The 19,631-nt window shown below is 50.6% G+C and overlaps 1 protein-coding gene across 4 annotated transcripts in view; it reads left to right on the forward strand.

Annotated features, from left to right (window-relative positions):
• Positions 1–19,631, forward strand: part of CLCN6 (chloride voltage-gated channel 6) — a 93,518-nt gene that overhangs the window by 9,811 nt on the left and 64,076 nt on the right. For all 4 annotated transcript variants that reach the window (XM_029577828.1, XM_029577825.1, XM_029577826.1 and 1 more), the window contains exons 4-8: positions 6,223–6,288; positions 6,541–6,607; positions 6,782–6,888; positions 7,167–7,293; positions 9,451–9,518. In XM_029577828.1, coding sequence (XP_029433688.1) covers positions 6,223–6,288; positions 6,541–6,607; positions 6,782–6,888; positions 7,167–7,293; positions 9,451–9,518 — 435 coding nt within the window. The remainder of the gene's footprint in view (positions 1–6,222; positions 6,289–6,540; positions 6,608–6,781; positions 6,889–7,166; positions 7,294–9,450; positions 9,519–19,631) is intronic.

The following is a 19,631-nucleotide window of genomic DNA, read 5'->3' on the forward strand; positions in this document are numbered from 1 at the left end:
GTTAGTCACAAAAGTTAAGTGGCTAACTCTGAATACTGACATTAGCTACTTAATTTTTGTAGTTAACTCCACTGCTCCCCAAAACGCCTCCTGCCCACCCCCGGTGGGCAGGAGGCGTTTTGGGGAGCAGTGGAGTTAACTACAAAATTCTAACTGCATAATTGATTCTAACTGCATAATTCTAACTGCATAATTCTAACTGCATAATTCTAACTGCATAATTCTAACTGCATAATTCTAACTGCATAATTCTAACTGCATAATTGATTATCTGGCTAGAATTTAGGTGCATAAGTCTTTTAAAATGCTGGCTTTGCCATTTAGACGGGTAACGTTTGAGTTATCCTTCTAAAGACCTTGTCTATTTACACAGACCTTTGAGGAATGCTTTCACATCTGGTTCCCTGTACGTACCCAGATCAGTCCAGACTCTTGGGTTTTGCCTATCCTCCAGCAGATGGAGACAGAGAAGGTTTTACTGGCACTGCCACTTAGCCCGAGGTGCCACCTGAGGTCCCTCAGTATTCAGCTGTACCCAAGCCAGATGAAAAAAACAAACAAGAGAGAGCCTCTTAATTAACTAATCTCCCCTGAAAAAGCAGTGGGAAGAGGAAATCTGGTAACACCAAACGCTTCCATACAACTTTTTGTAAGACTAACAAAAACCCTGTGCCATTCTTCACCATAATCACAACAGATCGAGCGGACTCTCCAATTCCCCTTTTCCTCCAGAGAGCGGGAACTCTGGACTGATCTGAAAATTAGAACGTAAGAACCAATTTCTTTCTCGTTATGCATCCAGTTCAGTCCAGACTCCTGGGATGCACCAAAGCTTCCCTAAACAGGATGGGACTGTGAGTTCCACTGGAAGTACACTTTCCCCAAAACCCATGGCCTCTGGGGCCTGGTCATCTAAGCGGTAATGCCTGGTGAAAGTAGCCAGTCTACAGATCTCCTATGGCGAAAACTTGACGACATTTGGCCCAAGAGGCCGCCTGAGAGCTAGTAGAATGCGCCCTTAGCCCCTCGAGCAAGGCGACCTTGATAGATTGATCTATTTATTTATTTATAATTTTTATATACCGAAATTCCTGTATGAAATACAAATCAATCCGGTTTACATGGAACGGCTAATCGCCCGGCTAATAAATGCAGAGCGAATAGCCTCTTTCAACCACCCTGCAATAATGGCTCTATGGCTTAAACGCTGGAGTGGGTACCATGGGCCTTTGCACACATGCGACTATTACAGAGAGCTCTGTGGCACAGTGGAATCCGTTGTCAGACTGTAATATGCCCATACCGCTCAAGGATTATGCACGGGACAGTCTGTCTTGGTGGCTGCTAACGTTCAGTCTGGTTTGTGGTGGTGACCTGGAGGTTACAGATTGGGTAATTCTTACTACCGATGCCAGTCTTTCTGGATGGGGAGCAGGGTGCGAGCGACAGTCGGCCCAGGGCACTTGGTCAGTGGAAGAAGCCTCTTGGTATATTAGTCTCTTAGAGACCAGAGCAGTGAGGTTAGCATTACTTGCTTTTCTGCCTTTGGTTTGAGGCCGATCGGTGAGGGGCTTGTCAGACCATGCAACAACCTTAGCATACATCAGTCGGTAGGGAGGAACCAAGAGTCGAACGGTGGTCCAGGAGGCTCAGGAGTTAATTCTTTGCTTCGGATAGCGGCGTCACATCTCGCAGGTGTCTAAAACGCCCAAGCGGATTTTCTGAGTCACAGGATGCTAGATTCAGGGAAGTGAGATGTCCAAGTCAGCGATGCAGCTCATCCAAGAGAGGTGGGGCTACCCCATGTGGTTCTTATGGAGACTCATCTCAACGCAAAGGCATCTCGCTTTTACAGCTGAAGAGAATACAGGCTGAGGGAGTTGATGCTCTGGTGCTACCCTGGCTTCGGGTTGGGGGGGGGGGGAGTTCTGCTTTACATATTTCCCCCTTGGCCTCTGGTAGCAAGGTGTTGCATTGGATAGAGACACCCAGGCAAAGTGCTGTTGGTAGCCCCCTGAGTAGCACAGATCAGTCCAGAACCCGCCCGATCTATACAGGTGGAAAGTCGTCTGCTCAGCTGTAATTTTTTGGTACAATCTACAAATTTTTCAGAGTATGGAATACAGACTTGTTGGAAAAATGTTTTGCAAGTGTTTTGTGCTTGGGTACAGGTCAATACTGAGGAACTGCAGATGGCACCAGGGGTTATGAAGCAGTGTCAGTGAAACTTGCTCTGTCTCCATCTGCTGGAAGGGAGACAAAACCCAGCAGTCTGGACTGATCTGTGGTACTACAGGAATGAAAATTAGCAGGTAAGAACCAATTATCCTTTTATTGTTTTGGTAAGCTTTATGGCTGTTTTTAAATGTAATTCTCTGTATGTATAATCTGATATTTCATTTATCTAATTGGTGCTGTATGCCTAGTGCGTTTATGGGGATTATCCTGGAAGTGGTTACAGTGAAGTTGTTCATAAACTTTGTGCATGAAGGAGTGAGGCTTGCTCTTAACATCGTACTGGTCTCCAGCCTGTAAATATTTCCCACCTCAACCCTGCACAGTACCTTGGCCATGGGACCATTGTTTAACCCAGCTCTTCCCCTTCTCCTGTGCAGCATGCCAGGCACCACAATCACACTTGGTGGTGGTTGGGATAAGTTGCAGGTTTGGGCCTTGCCAGCTGTTGGAGTGCTATCTCTTGTTCCATGTTAGCAGGAACAGAATTTGTAACTTTCTGTTCCCTGTACGTACCGGATCAGTCCAGACTCCTGGGTTTTGCCTCCCCACCAGCAGATGGAGACAGAGCAAGTTTCAACAGACTCTACCATATATACCCGCGTGCCACCCACAGTCTGCCAGTATTACTCTGTTTCCAGCAGATGGTGGGGGTGCAACACTCAGTCTGTCCTAGTACTTTACTTCTTTTTTTTTTTAATCAGCCTCGGTGCAAAGGACGGCCGTCCAGTTCTGAGGGGTCTATCCCTCCCAGTGTGCACATCTGTGGCTCAGGGTCGAGGACCCTCCTGGGGTTGACACCAGTGCACTTGAGCTTGGGGTGATACCGGGGAGCCCGGATCACTCACCCCCACGAGACCACCTCGGCGCTAGGACCGGCAGACTCCGGATCAGCTTACAAAACAATTTTTTTCTTTTTTGTTTCTCTTGGTACTGAGTCGGGGCTCTCCTTTACTTTTCGCTGGCGGCGACGCGGGAGCGGGTGGCCGGGCGCGTCTTCATCTCTCGGCGCACAGTTCTCCGGAGGCGGACTCATGCCGCGCAGGGCGGCCTGTCGAGCGTGCAGTCGGCTTTCCCGCGGTGATCTTTGTTCCGCCTGCATTCCCGGCGGGGAAGGCCCTTCGCGGTCAGACGATCTCGATGGGCATTGCTGCCCTGCCCTCGCTTCCTCTCCCGATTAGCGTGGGAAACAATGCCATTTTCTCGTCCTTCCCTTCAGCGGCTCCAATAGTGGGGGGGGGGGGGGGGGGGGAGGAATCTCCTGCCACCATTATCGCTGCAGAGGCCTAAATCTCCAGCTTGGCGGGGGTCAGCTACACCGGAGGTCCCGGGGCATGTGGATTCGGACGAGTCTTCCTCTTCCTTTATGTCTGATTTTGTCTTGCTCATGCACAAGGCCTTTAAGGGCCGAAAGCTCAGCATAAAGCAGGGCTCTGACGGGGAGTTTATCTGTCTCACTGTCTCGGACTCGGAAGCGGCACCAGCCCAAGGGGCAAGGGGGGGGCCGCCAAGGCCAAGCGCCCTGTCGGGACTATTTCTCCACAGGACATGTCTGATACGTCTTTGGAGGATATGGACCCAGAGGGTCAGGATTCTCCAGTCCAGCCTCCGAGGGGGGGGTGGTAGAGGGAGATGGGGACCCCAAGCAGAGTGCTGGTCGAGGGTCCCAGGCCGTCGAGGGTGATGACCCTAAGGTGGTCCACCTTATTCCCACCATTTTGGGCGAATTCGGGATTGAGGCTCCTCGTGTCCTCAGTTTCTGATATCTCCTTGCGGCTACGTGGCAAAGCGGGTGGCAGTGCAGCAGACATTGCAGCACCTTCGCGATCTTGGCGCCATTGTCCCGGTTCCTCGGTTGGCCCAACGTCAAGGACATTACTCCGTTTATTTTGTCGTGCCAAAGAAAAAGGGATCCTTCCGACCCATTCTCGATTTAAAGCAGGTCAACCGGTGTCTTCGTGTTCCACGGTTCTGCATGGAAACGTTACGATCGGTAACTGCGTCGGTACGTCCGGGAGAGTTTCTGGCGTCTTTGGTTCCCTGTACGTACCCAGATCAGTCCAGGACAGCTGGGTTTTGCCTCCCCACCAGCAGATGGAGACAGAAGAAGACTTCGCGGACTCTGTCCTATACCCCTGAGGTGCCACCTAGTGCGGATCACCAGAAATTTCTGAGGTTTGCGGTGTTGGGTCAGCACTATCAGTTTCAAGCTTTGCCCTTCGGACTTGCTATAGCCCCCAGGACCTTTACCAAGATCATGGTGGTGGTGACGGTGCAGCTCCGCAGAGAGGGGTTGTTAGTGCATCCGTATTTGGACGATTGGCTGATCCGGGCAAAGTCGGAAATGCTTTGCCGGAAGGTGGTGCAATGTGTAATGCAGTTGTTGGAATTGCTAGGTTGGGTCGTGAGCAGGGCCAAGAGTCATCTTGTACCGTCCCAGTCCTTGGTATTTTTGGGAGCTGTGTTCGACACGCAGCAGGGACGAGTTTTCCTGGCACCCGATTGCATGGTCAAGTTGCAGGGTCAGCTTCTTGGTGTGTTACTCGGGAGGTGGTTCCCATGCAGGCATCCATTTCGGATATTTTAGGTTTCCTTCAGGCGGGATTAGCTAAAGGTTTATCATGCAGTTCCTTGAAGGTACAGGTGGCAGCTCTGGGTTGTTTTCGCGAACCTATTCAAGGGGCTCCGCTGGCTGTGCATCCGGATGTGTTGCGTTTTCTTAAGGGGGCGAAGCATTTGCATCCTCCAATTCATTTGCCCTGCCCGTCATGGAATCTGAATTTGGTTCTTTCTGCTTTTGTGTTCTGCACCTTTTGAACCTCTGCATCGGGCAACGCTAAAAGACCTCACTTTGAAAGTGGGCTTTCTGATAGAGGTTGTATCCGCTCGTAGGGTGTCGGAGCTCCAGGCCTTGTCCTGTCGTGAACCGTTTCTGCGGATTTCTGATTCGGGGGTCTCCTTGCGCACGGTTCCTGCTTTCCTACCGAAAGTGGTTTCCACTTTTCATTTGAACCAGTTTGTCGAGCTCCCGTCTCTTTCCGATCTGGACAGGTCCGATCCTTTGTCTTGGAATTTGCAGAAGTTGGATGTGTGCAGGGCACTGCTACATTATTTCAAAGTCACTAATTCGTTTCTGGTTTCCGACCATCTCTTCATGCTTTGGAGTGGTCCCAAGAGAGGGAATATAGCATCGAAGGCCACTATAGCTCGGTGGCTCAAGGAGGCCATAAATTCGGCCTATTTGTTGCGAGGTAAGCCTTTACCCATAGGGGAACGAGTGCATTGTACACGTTCTCAGGCGGCTTCCTGGGCTGACTGTTCTTTCATTTCGCCGCAGGAGATTTGTAGAGCTCAACCTGGAAGTCTTTGCATACTTTTTCACGGTACTACCGTTTGGATGTTCAGGCTCCGGGTATGGGGACATTTGGGGAAGGAGTGCTCAGAGCGGGCCTCTCCGGTTCCCACCCCAGGTAAGTGCAGCTCTGGTACATCCCAGGAGTCTGGACTGATCCGGAACATACAGGGAAAAGAAAATTAGGTCTTACCTACGATAATTTTCATTCCTGTAGTACCAAGGATCAGTCCAGAGTCCCGCCCGTTTTTCAGTGGTAAAGTATGGAGAGTCTGCTGTTTGTCTTTCTGTTATTGCTGCCTTTTCGGGACTGCAGATTTTCTTGTTTTCCCTGGTTTCTATCTGTGGTTTGCAGTTGGGGTTAGTGATTTGGTTTGGTTGATGGTTTCTGTACATAGTTGGTTTGATTGGTACAATTCTGCTTTGACAATACGTAATACTGGCAGACTGTGGGTGGCACTCGGGTATATATGGAGGAGTCTATTGAAACTTGCTCTGTCGCCATCTGCTGGTGGGGAGGCAAAACCCAGGAGTCTGGACTGATCCTTGGTACTACAGGAACGAAAATTATCGAAGGTAAGACCTAATTTTCTTTTGCCGTTTACATTAATTTACTCCTTCTTGTTCTTAAACAGAAAGCCCGGAAGCATGAGGCTGTGACATGGATAATGGTTTTTGCCATTGGAGTCTGCACGGGTTTGGTAAGGTATAAAGAGTGAATGGGGAATGTTTGCGTCAGTAAACGAGGACAGCGGTGTGTTTCACTGGCGCGGGGAGAGAGTGGGAGAGGCAGGGGCAGTAGCTGATTTGGATTTTTGTTTTCGGGGGGGGGGGGGGAGGATCAGTGACTTGTGTGGAGAAAAGGTTTGTGCATTTGTTGGAAACCATTGGAGAAATGCCTGGGTAGCGTATAGCATACCTTGATCTTTCTTTCCCCCTTCTTCCTTTGTCAGGTGGGGCTGTTTGTAGATTTTTTTGTTCGTCTCTTCTCTCAGCTTAAGCTTCATCTGGTACAGAAGTGTATCCTTTCTGCCATGCCAGGTGACAGGCACGAGGAATAGTGCACTGAGGTGTATTCTATTTGCAGTGCGTGGTGGGTGGGAGAGAAAGCTGGGGGTTTGCCTGAATAACGCGGCTGCACCATAGGCGTTCTGTCTGTATTGCACTCCTTGCTTCCATGACCCAGTGCCGCAGCTGTGGAAGACTGCAGTGAGAAGGGCTGCCTTGCCTTATCCCTCTTGGAGCTGCTTGGACTAAACTTGATCTTTGTCTTCTTTGCCAGCCTCCTTGTCTTGATCCAGGTAAGAGGGGAATGGGATGCAGCAGAAGTGTAAGTTTGGAGTCTGATTTATTCTCCCAAGAGCTGAGTCAAGTGTGAGATTTGAAGGGAATAGAAACTTGCACTCATCTCTTGAGCAAACGCTTTGAGCTCTGAGGGATGACGGACTCTCTTGGCCTGATAGTGGTGGGATGGGTGTACAGTTCAGTTCTCCTGTCCAGACTGTGTATCAGTATATTGCTGGAACATTCTTCTAGATGACTTCCTAATGATATTTGTCTTTGAACTGTTTCCCTATAGCCTGTTGCAGCTGGCTCAGGCATTCCAGAGGTGAAATGTTACCTCAACGGGGTGAAGGTTCCAGGGATTGTTCGCCTTCAAACACTCGTCTGCAAAGCTTTAGGAGTTGTCTTCAGTGTGGCAGGAGGTAAGAGTCTCACTATAGAGTCTTCCTGGTTTGCTGCCTTTCAGACTGGAAGTAGATGAGTTGGCAATCTTAGTATTGGGCCATACGCCTGAGTGTTGGAGGTTCTGTCTAATGCTATCGGTGCCGGGAAGTGCTGTCCCTTCAATGCTGACACTGCAGGCAGTACTAGGGGAGGCACTGCAATGCTGGAGGGGCTCTCTCTCCAATGCTGACACTGCAGGCAGTACTAGGGGAGGCACTGCAATGCTGGAGGGGCTCTCTCTCCAATGCCGACACTGCAGGCAGTACTAGGGGAGGCACTGCAATGCTGGAGGGGCTCTCTCTCCAATGCCGACACTGCAGGCAGTACTAGGGGAGGCACTGCAATGCTGGAGAGGCTCTCCCTCCAATGCTGACACTGCAGGCAGTACTAGGGGAGGCATTGCAATGCTGGAGGGGCTCTCCCTCCAATGCTGACACTGCAGGCAGTACTAGGGGAGGCACTGCAATGCTGGAGAGGCTCTCTCTCCAATGCTGACACTGCAGGCAGTACTAGGGGAGGCACTGCAATGCTGGAGAGGCTCTCCCTCCAATGCTGACACTGCAGGCAGTACTAGGGGAGGCATTGCAATGCTGGAGGGGCTCTCCCTCCAATGCTGACACTGCAGGCAGTACTAGGGGAGGCACTGCAATGCTGGAGAGGCTCTCTCTCCAATGCTGACACTGCAGGCAGTACTAGGGGAGGCACTGCAATGCTGGAGGGGCTCTCCCTCCAATGCTGACACTGCAGGCAGTACTAGGGGAGGCACTGCAATGCTGGAGGGGCTCTCTCTCCAATGCTGACACTGCAGGCAGTACTAGGGGAAGCACTGCAATGCTGGAGGGGCTCTCTCTCCAATGCTGACACTGCAGGCAGTACTAGGGGAAGCACTGCAATGCTGGAGGGGCTCTCCCTCCAATGCTGACACTGCAGGCAGTACTAGGGGAGGCACTGCAATGCTGGAGAGGCTCTCTCTCCAATGCTGACACTGCAGGCAGTACTAGGGGAGGCACTGCAATGCTGGAGGGGCTCTTCCTCCAATGCTGACACTGCAGGCAGTACTAGGGGAGGCACTGCAATGCTGGAGGGGCTCTCCCTCCAATGCTGACACTGCAGGCAGTACTAGGGGAGGCACTGCAATGCTGGAGAGGCTCTCTCTCCAATGCTGACACTGCAGGCAGTACTAGGGGAGGCACTGCAATGCTGGAGGGGCTCTCCCTCCAATGCTGACACTGCAGGCAGTACTAGGGGAGGCACTGCAATGCTGGAGGGGCTCTCTCTCCAATGCTGACACTGCAGGCAGTACTAGGGGAAGCACTGCAATGCTGGAGGGGCTCTCTCTCCAATGCTGACACTGCAGGCAGTACTAGGGGAAGCACTGCAATGCTGGAGGTGCTCTCTCTCCAATGCTGACACTGCAGGCAGTACTAGGGGAGGCACTGTATTGCTGGAGGGGCTCTCTCTCCAATGCTGACACTGCAGGCAGTACTAGGGGAAGCACTGCAATGCTGGAGGGGCTCTCTCTCCAATGCTGACACTGCAGGCAGTACTAGGGGAAGCACTGCAATGCTGGAGGGGCTCTCCCTCCAATGCTGACACTGCAGGCAGTACTAGGGGAGGCACTGCAATGCTGGAGGGGCTCTCTCTCCAATGCTGACACTGCAGGCAGTACTAGGGGAGGCACTGCATTGCTGGAGGGGCTCTCTCTCCAATGCTGACACTGCAGGCAGTACTAGGGGAGGCACTGCATTGCTGGAGGGGCTCTCTCTCCAATGGTGACACTGCAGGCAGTACTAGGGGAGGCACTGCAATGCTGGAGGGGCTCTCTCTCCAATGCTGACACTGCAGGGCAATGCTAGATGGGTTCTGGTGTTATTTCTGCTCTTGAATAATTCTTGAAAACAATGGATTTTAAGAATCAAGAGTCTTGAGCTGTGTGTCATAGTATTTATTAACCTTTGTGTCCTTGCTGTTTGTCTCCTGCTGTTGCTATTTTCCTTATTTTTCCTTATCTGTGATGATGGGGATGTACTTTAAATATTTATAACTAAAGCTTTCCTATCCTGGTTAGATGAGATGCTGCGTAGTTGTTTGTAATAAAGCAGTTAACAAGGGACTATGTTGCTATTTCGTTACAGGTCTCTTTGTGGGGAAAGAGGGTCCCATGATTCATAGCGGGGCTGTAGTAGGTGCTGGACTGCCACAGGTTGGTGTCGTAATTGTTCCAAAATCTACAGGGTCTGTACATTTCTTGCCCCAGGAAAGAGCAGTGGTACTTTGTATTTTGGGCGTTGTCGTGTGCTTTGTTGGCTGGGCGAGGAAGAAGTGATGCCTGTAGCTTTCAGGAGGGTCACTGCTTCCTTGCCCCTGGGAAGGGGGAGCTGCAGTGTTCGGCATTTAGCAGTCACAGAAAAGGGCACATTGGCTTAATGTTACTAATTATTTATTTATTTGTAGACTTTTATATACTGTTATTCGGTAGAGCCATCATAACGGTTTACAAAATATGCAATTAGCATACAATCAAATGGAGTTAACATGGTAGTTGGGAACAGTAGAGTATTGGGAACAGTAAACATTTTTTCTTAGTAGTTGAATAACAGAATAGTGAGGAGAACATTTTCAATGAACTTAATGAATCAAGTGAGAGAGCAGGGAGGGGGTGAAAAAGGAGGGTACATTAGGAGAGCATGAAGGGGAGGATTATGCTTGCGAGTTCTGCATTAGAGGCATGGGGAGCTAAGACAGTTGAATTTACAGTTATAGTTTGTTTATATGTTGCCTATGTCGGTGCCCTCAGAGGCTTATGATAAGACTTGCACAGTGATTATCAGTAAAACAAAGGGCATGCACAAACTTATCTATTTTCCTAGCGTGTAGCCAGATGGAGTCAGGACCAATGGATTATGTTCACCTGCCAGCAGATGGAGATGGAGTCAGGTTTCAAAGCTGACGTCACCCTAGATTCACCCCCTGCAGTGACCTCAGCCTTTCAGTATCTCTCTGTCTCCTAGCAGATGTGGACTGTCTCCCTATCGGGAATACAGTACTCCTTAGAATCGAAAAATGTTACTTCTAAATTGGAGAATATCGAGCCCCGCTCTCCTGCGGTGATACCTAAAGGTCCCTCACCCAGTTCAGAATTCCTGAGGTGATTTCTGAGATCCCTCAGAGGTTGCCTTGGTCCAGTAGGCAGTTCCCAGCCTGGACTTTGCTGCAGAAGTGGCTGAAAGGCAGTGGGTGCAGGAAGCCGAGCGCGGTGGTGATGGCCAAAGCCCTCTCCCCCCACAGCCAGAGACCGTCTCTGGACTCCGCTGGTAACTGCTGAACCTCAGGTAAGCAAAGAAGAGCTCCTCCGATCCAGAGACGAGGAAGGGCTTCGGTAAGTCTTTCCTCTGGTCTCTTTGCTAGGCGAGCCGTACCGATGATGTCCCTGATCTTGGCAAGGGAAGGGGGTTTCTGAGCAGGTTGAGCGGCCCCTGATGGGCTAGGCCCCGCTCCAAGTGGTAGGCGCCATCTTGCGCATTTTTGTGCGGCGCCATTTTCCCCATCATCCATTGGTACACGCGGTGCAGACCAGCCCTGTTGTGTGCCTACTATGCACATAGGTGTGCGCTTAGTGGCCAACACGTGCAGAGGTACGCGCATCCCAGGGCACCTAAAGCGCCTTTGCGCCTACGCGCCTGGAGGTGTGCACATTCCTACACACCTAGCATAACTGCGTGCCCAACTGAGCACATAATGGGGCGCTCAGCTGAGCGCATAGCCCTGCGCAGGTACCCACATACAACCTGTCACCCTACTTGCATGGGTCAGGACAGAATTGTGCGCGCTTGAGCTCGGGCGCTATCCAACTGAACGCCCAGGTTGAACTATGGCTCCGGCAGCTAAGAAGCACAAGTGCCACTCCCTTTGTGCCGCCTGCCATATTAGGACCGCACAGCCTGACCGTGAATCCTTCCTGTGTCAGCACTGTGAGGAGGCCCAGGGGGCCTGGACTCTCAGAGCTTCTCCTGGTCTGGCCCCTCCCCGTCTGAGAAGGAGTCGGCTACACCCTCCGGTAGCGCCCCGGATCTATGAAATCCTGGAGCTGCATCATCCCCAGGAGACGGCGGTTCAGCGGCCCCTACCCCAGTTCTCCCTGGGCTAGGTATGGACCCGGCAACCTTTTCTTGGAATTCTTTCAGGGCCTCAAGCCTTTGTATAGTTGCAGTCTGCTGCTGCCCCTGCCCGGTCTAAGCCCCAGCTGGGCCACCTCGTTCCCCCAACCCTGTCAGCATACTTCAGGACATGCCTTGTCTCACTAAGAAATGAAACTGTTTACTTATGACGGACTTTTCTAACAGATTATTTCAAAATACCATCATATTATACCGAAAATAGCTCTAGCCTAGGATATTTTGAAATAATCTTGTCTCACTAAGGGCATCCCTGACAAGGACCTAGATACCACGGATGACGATGGGGATGCAGACTCATTGGAGGATGGGGAAATCCCGCCAGGCCTGGAACCTTACCGGACCATGCTAAGGTTCTTCCACAGAGATGAATTACCGGCCCTAGTCTCCCAGACCCTGAAGACTCTGAGAGTGTCTGGCACGGACTCTGTTAGAACCAGAAAGGAATCCCATCTTGGGGTGTCTACGGAAATCTACTTACTATTTTCCAATGCTGGAAGCCATCCAGAAGTTGATTGACCTGGAATGGGATGCCCCGGAGGCCAGTTTTAAAGGAGGTCGAGCCTTAGAGGCCCTGTACCCGTTGGACCTAGTGGCCAAGGAATGCCTGCGCTTCCTGAAAATGGACACCCTGCTCTGCGCCATCACAAAGCAGACAGCTCTCTCAGTAGAGGGAGGTGCAGCCTTGAAGGATGCACGTGACAGGTAGTTGGAGTGCATCCTTAAGCAAGCCTTTGACGCGAAAGCAATGACACTGCAGATCGCCTCCTGTTGTGCCCTTGTGGCCCGTTCATGTCTGCTTCTCACGAGAGAGGCTGATAGCTCTGGGGTTCATCCCACGGAGGCGATGGAACCTGCCATGACCTTCCTAACAGATGCAAGCTCTGACCTAGTGCGCACCTCATCCAGAGGAGTTGCCTCAATGGTGGCGGCCAGAAGGCAGCTATGGCTGTGTAATTGGTCAGCGGACGCAACCTCTAAAGCAAACCTCACAAAGATGCCCTTTAAGGGTTCTATCCGGAAGCGAGTTGGAAAAGCTTGCCAGTAAGTGGGGAGAATCTTCGGTGCCTCGGCTACCGGAAGATAGAAGAAGAGGTCACAAGGCCCCTCACCCAGGCGAAGTCGGGCTAGGGGCTCCCAACGCTGCTGGCCATACAGAATCCCGCTGTTCCACACTTCTCGAACTTCAGGAAGATCCCAGCCCTTTCGGAACTGACAACCAAAAAGAGGAATCAGCTTGGACTCCGGTTCCACATGAACTAGACAATGAATCTGGACCAACCCATCCACGGGACGAGGAGATAGGGGGCCAGCTATCCCTCTTCTATCAGAGGTGGGACAAGATCACTTTGGACAATTGGGTTCTGGACATCATACGAAAAGGATGCACCCTAGAATTTTGCAGCATCCCTCGGGACACATTCATGATGTCGCCTTGCCACTCCCAGCACAAAAGACTGGCAGTGGAATCCACACTAGTAAGACTCCTCAGTTTGAGAGTTATAACTTCGGTGCCCACACCCAGGAAAATACGGGGCTTTATTCAATCGTCAGGGTGGCACCAGGAGCCATCCAGTGGCGGCAGAGGCCCAGCTGTTGTTCCTCTGGGCGGAGCAGAATCTTTATCGGATAGCGGCTTCTCACATTGCCGGCGTAGACAATGTCCAGGTGGATTTTCTCAGTCGCCACCAATTGGATCCCGGCGAGTGGGAACTCTCAGACGATGCCTTTAGTCTTCTGTGCAACCGGTGGTCCAGACCGGCCATGGATCTGATGGCGACGTACGGCAATACCAAGACTCCTCGGTTCTTCAGCCGGCGGAGAGAGCCGGGGGCAGAAGGGATGGACGCACTGGTCCTCCCCTGGCCCAAAGACGTTCTGTCGTATGTGTTCCCCCCCCCTCCCCCCATGGCCATTGGTGGAAAAGGTCCTACACCACATCAAGGTGCACGCCGGCAGAGTGATTCTCGTGGCACCAGAGTGCCCGAGGCGCCTGTGGTTTGCGGACCTCCTGAATCTAGCAGTGGACGATTCACTGAGGCTATTGTGGCAGGGCCCTGTCTTTTTCATAGAGGCCGATCGCTTTTGTCTAACGGCATGGCTTATGAAAGGCGTCTGTTGAGGAGTAAGGGTTACTCGGATGCGGTGGTGACCACGCTCTTACATTCCCATAAAACTTCTACTTCTATGGCGTATGTTAGAGTTTGGGGAGTTTGAGACCTGGTGTATCGACCACCAAGTACAGCCATCCAGGGCGTCTATTCCGGAAGTCCTGGATTTTTTACAGGCAGGCCTAGCCAAGGGTTTGGCATTCAATTCGCTGCGGGTGCAGGTAGCGGCCCTGGGCAGTTTTCGTGGAAAGGTGCAGGGGATTGCATTGGCCTCTCACCTGGACGTAGCTCGTTTCTTGAAAGGCGCTAAGCATCTTCGTCCTCCGGTCCAGAATCCTTGCCCATCGTGGAGGTTGAACTTGGTGCTGAGAGCACTTTGTTCTGCCCCTTTCGAGCCCTTGAGACGTACGACTTTGAAGGAGGTTTTTCTGCTGGCTGTTTCTTCCGCGAGACAGGTATCCGAGCTACAGGCCTTATCCTGCAGGGAGCCCTTCTTGAGGATTTCGGAGGCAGGGGTCTCCTTGAGAACCGTTCCTTCCTTTCTCCCGAAGGTTGTTATCTTCCTTTCATTTGAACCAGTTCGTGGAGCTCCCTTCCTTCGCGGGAGTAGACTCTTCTCCAAAGTCTAGAGAGTTGCGGAAGTTGGACGTGAAGAGAGTTCTATTGCATTACTTGGAAGTGACGAACAGTTTTCGGCTCTCGTACCACCTTTTCGTGCTGTAGAGTGGGCCCAGAAAGGGGCAAAAGGCTTCTAAGTCCACAATTGCACGTTGGTTGAAGGAGGCGATAGCTTCTGCTTATCTGGTTTAGGGTCGCCCAATGCCATCTGGTCTTAAGGCTCATTCCACTCGGTCTCAAGTGACTTCTTGGGCGGAGTGTCAGCAGGTGTCGCCACAGGAAATTCTTAGGGCGGCTACCTGGCAGTCTCCGCATACTTTTGCAAGGCATTATCAGCTTGATGTCAGGGCTCCAGAGCCCGGTTCTCTCAGTCCCACCCTGGTTAAGAAAGCTTGGGTACATCCCAGGTGTCCTGGACTGATCTGGGTACGCAAAAGCAGCAAGGAAGGTTGCTTAATAAAGCCGTTGGAGCAAAAGTACACAATAAGCAACCAAATGTCCGATCTTGTACACCTTTATTATTGTTTCCACATAATAAAGGTGTACAAGATCGGACATTTGGTTGCTTATTGTGTACTTCTGATCTGGGTACGTACAGGGAAAGGAAAATTGGTTCTTACCTGCTAATTTTCATTCCTTTAGTACCAGGGATCAGTCCAGATGCCCGCTCGGGGAGGAGATGGAGAGTCCGCTCGGCTGGTGGCTGGTCAACATTTCTGCAAGTTTTACTGACTGCCCCCCTTTTTAGGGAAAGGTTTTGGGCATGTTTTGTTCATTCATTAGGTTTTTTGGTGTTTTTATTTCCTCTGCTTTTCGGGGGGGGGGGGAGGTAGTTCTTTTTCTAGTTGGCAGTTCTGGTTTTTATATTTTTATTTCTGCTTGGGTACAGTATAATACTGGCAGACACTAGGTGGCACCTCAGGGGTATAGGACAGAGTCCGTGAAGTCTTTTTCTGTCTCCATCTGCTGGTGGGGAGGCAAAATCCAGCTGTCCTGGACTCATCCGTGGTACTACAGGAACGAAAATTAGCAGGTAAGAGCCAATTTTCCTTTTTTAAGCCCCATCCTGGACCTCAAGACAGTGAACCTTTATCTGTGGATAACCCACTTCTGCATGGAAACTCTTTGCTCTGTCATAATGGCCGTTCAGCCGGGAAAGTTCTTAACATCCCTGGACCTCTGAGCGGCCTACCTTCATATCCCAATCCGTCAAGACCACCAGCGTTTTCTGCGCTTTGTGATATTCAGCTGCCATTATCCGTTCTGGGCGTTGCCTTTTGGCCTGGCAACTGCCCCCCCCCCCACCCCCCCAAACGTTCTCCAAAATTATGGTGGTTGTAGCGGCAGCACTAAGGAAAGAAGGGATCCTGATATCCCCTTACTTAGACGATTGGCTGATCCGGGCGAAGTCATTGGAAGAGAGTCTCCAGATGACCAGCAGGGTCATGTCCCTACTACAGGAGCTCTGTTGGGTCGTGAACATGGACAAGAGCATTCTCAGGCCTTCCCAATCCTTGGAGTACCTGGGAGTCTGGTTCGACACCAACAAGGCAAAGTCTTCCTTCCTTTCTCCCTCCCTTGAGGATAAGGAAGCTGATGCACGAAGTGCACCGACTCACGAACACAATATGCCCCAGGGTGTGGAACTATCTCCCAAGTCCTCAGCCTGATGGCATCAACACTGGAGGTAGTCCTGTGGGCGAGGGCACATATGCGACCTCTCCAACACTCCCTGCTGTCACGTTGGAATCCTCTATCTCAAGACTACTCGATTCGCCTACACCTACCGATGGAAGTATGTTCTCTGCTCCATTGGTGGCTACAGGAAGCAAACGTAAGCAAGGGGTAAGCCTGTCCCCACCAAACTGGCTAGTCCTCACGACTGATGCAATTCTCTGAAGATGGGGAGCCCATTATCAGGCATTGACAACACAGGGCCAATGAACCAAGGAAGAGACGTGATGGACCATAAACCACAGAGGCCAGAACGATCAGATTGGCGTGTCTACACTTCAGCCACAGGCTCCAGGGTCAAGCAGTCCATGGGATGTCTGTCAACGCGACAACAGTAGCTTATATCAACTAAGGGAGGAACCAAATGCCACTAACTGTCTCTGGAGATGGACCCCCTTACGGAATGGGCAGAACTAAATCTGCAAGGGATTTCGGCCTCCCACATAGCGGGACAAGATAATGTCAGGGCAGACTTTCTCAGCAGGGAGAGTCTGGATCCAGGAGAATGGACATTGTCAGACAGAGCCTTCCAACTACTAGTAGATAGCTGGGGCCTTAGATCCATCAACCTGTTGGCCACATCCCTCAGTACAAAGGTTCCCCAATTTTTCAGTCCAAGTAGAGATCAACATTCCCAAGGAAACGGCGCCCTGGTTCAGACCTGGCAAGAGGAGTTAATAAACATGTGGATAAAGGTGAACCGGTAGATATAGTATACTTGGATTTTCAGAAGGCGTTTGACAAAGTTCCTCATGAGAGGCTTCTAGGAAAAGTAGAAAGTCATTGGATAGGTGGCGATGTCCTTTCGTGGATTGCAAACTGGCTAAAAGACAGGAAACAGAGAGTAGGATTGAATGGGCAATTTTCTCAGTGGAAGGGAGTGGACAGTGGAGTGCCTCAGGGATCTGTATTGGGACCCTTACTGTTCAATATATTTATAAATGATCTGGAAAGAAGTACGACGAGTGAGATAATCAAATTTGCAGATGACACAAAATTGTTCAGAGTAGTTAAATCACAAGCAGATTGTGATAAATTGCAGGAAGACCTTGTGAGACTGGAAAATTGGGCATCCAAATGGCAGATGAAATTTAATGTGGATAAGTGCAAGGTGATGCATATAGGGAAAAATAACCCATGCTATAATTACACAATGTTGGGTTCCATATTAGGTGCTACAACCCAAGAAAGAGATCTAGGTGTCATAGTGGATAACACATTGAAATCGTCGGTTGCAGTGTGCTGCGGCAGTCAAAAAAGCAAACAGAATGTTGGGAATTATTAGAAAAGGAATGATGAATAAAACGGAAAATGTCATAATGCCTCTGTATCGCTCCATGGTGAGACCGCACCTTGAATACTGTGTACAATTCTGGTCGCCGCATCTCAAAAAGATATAATTGCGATGGAGAAGGTACAGAGAAGGGCTACCAAAATGATAAGGGGAATGGAACAACTCCCCTATGAGGAAAGACTAAAGAGGTTAGGACTTTTCAGCTTGGAGAAGAGACGACTGAGGGGAGATATGATAGAGGTGTTTAAAATCATGAGAGGTCTAGAACGGGTAGATGTGAATCGGTTATTTACTCTTTCGGATAGTAGAAAGACTAGGGGGCACTCCATGAAGTTAGCATGGGGCACATTTAAAACTAATTGGAGAAAGTTCTTTTTTACTCAACGCACAATTAAACTCTGGAATTTGTTGCCAGAGAATGTGGTTCGTGCAGTTAGTATAGCTGTGTTTAAAAAAGGATTGGATAAGTTCTTGGAGGAGAAGTCCATTACCTGCTATTAAGTTCACTTAGAGAATAGCCACTGCCATTAGCAATGGTTACATGGAATAGACTTAGTTTTTGGGTACTTGCCAGGTTCTTATGGCCTGGATTGGCCACTGTTGGAAACAGGATGCTGGGCTTGATGGACCCTTGGTCTGACCCAGTATGGCATTTTCTTATGTTCTTATGTTCTTACTGTACGCCTTCCCTCACTGGCTTCTGCTGGGCAAGGTCATCCGCAAGATCGAATGACACAGAGCTAGTCATCTTGGTGGCTCTGGACTGGCCAGACACCCGTGGTATGCGGAACTGCGGAGGCTTCTGGTGCAGAGCCCCCTACACCTCCCCCTGCACAAAGACCTCCTCCACTAGGACCCGACTCAGTTTTGTCGTATGGCCTGCCCCTTGAGAGGGCTCGCCTGAAGAAGTGTGGATACTCGGCAGGCATTATTGTCACCTTGCTCCAAGCGTGAAAATTCTCGATGTTCCTGGCGTACGTGAGGATCTGGAGAGGTTTTTTTTTGAGGCCTGGTGTGACGATCATGGGGTGCCCCCCTCGGATAACCAAGATCCTCATGATACTGAATTCTTACAGGACAGTCTAAGCAAAGACCCTCAACTCCTTGAAGGTTCAGCTGGTGGCTCGCTCCTGTTTCAGAGGCGAGGTGAACAGAACCTGTTTAGCTACGCATCTGGACTTGAGCCAATTCATGAAATGGGTTAAACACCTCTGACCTCGCTTGAAGTGGCCAGTCCTCCTATGCAACCTCAACCTTGTTTTGGACTTCCTGGCAGGGACTTTGTTCTGGCCGCTGCGTGATCTGTCCTTGCGCCTACTAATGCTGAAGACCGTGTTTTTGGTGCCAATATGCGATGCTAGTCGCATCTCTGAACTGCAGGCTCTGTCATGTCGGGAGCTGTTCCTTGGCTGACTCCAGGAACGTTGCAGCTCCGCGCTGTCCCTTCCTTCTTCCCAAAGGTAATTTTGGAGTTCCAGCTGAACTACGCCATTTCCTTATCGTCCCTAGATAGACTCAAGGACTCGGAAGACTACTGCCTCCTACACCACTTAAACATCTGCAAGCTGTTGGTTCGGTACCTAGAATGTAAGAATGTAGAGTGCAAGACGGAGAGCCTATTTGTCCTTCTTGGCGGAAAGAAAGGCGAGGCAGCTTCGCGAGCTACCATAGCTTGCTGGATCAAGGAAGCAATCACAGGAGCCTACCTAGAGGCAGGGAACCCTCTACCCCTTCAGATGAAAGCTCATTCCACTAGAGCCCAGGCAGTATCCTGGGTGGAAGCTAAGCTACTGTCTCCTGGCGACATTTGCCGAGCAGCGATGTGGTCCTCCTTACACACCTTTTCCAGATTCTACTATCCGGACGTCCAGGCCCGGGAGGACACAGCCTTTGTGAGTGCTGTGCTAACAGGACCGCGGGCAGTCACCCACCCCGTTCAGGAGAAGCTTTTGACACCTCATTGGTCCTGAGGCCATCTGGCTACAGGCTAGGAAATGAAAAATTACTTACCTGATAATTTCATTTTCTTTAGAGTAGACAGATGGACTCAGCTTCCCGCCCACGGCTGCCCTCGAATAGTGACATGGAGTGCACATGAACCTAGTCTTCAAGGGGCTACGGGTAAGCCATCTCCCTACCCCTGGATCGGGATTTCTTTGAGTTGACTGGGATTCAGCACTTATTTCTGAGTGCGGCTAAGGTCTCCAGCCTTCAAGTTTTTTAATCATCTTAAGTTTCTCATTGCTTAGTCCACAATGACTTTTGAAGATAACACTGAATGGCTGAGGTCACTGCAGGGGAGTATCTAAGGTGACGTCAGCTTTGAAATCTGACTGTCTCCATCTGCTGGCAGGGGAGCATAAACCCATTGGTCCTGAATCCAG

Source organism: Rhinatrema bivittatum, chromosome 15 (genome assembly GCF_901001135.1).
Source record: "Rhinatrema bivittatum chromosome 15, aRhiBiv1.1, whole genome shotgun sequence".
Taxonomy (NCBI): Eukaryota; Metazoa; Chordata; class Amphibia; order Gymnophiona; family Rhinatrematidae; genus Rhinatrema; species Rhinatrema bivittatum.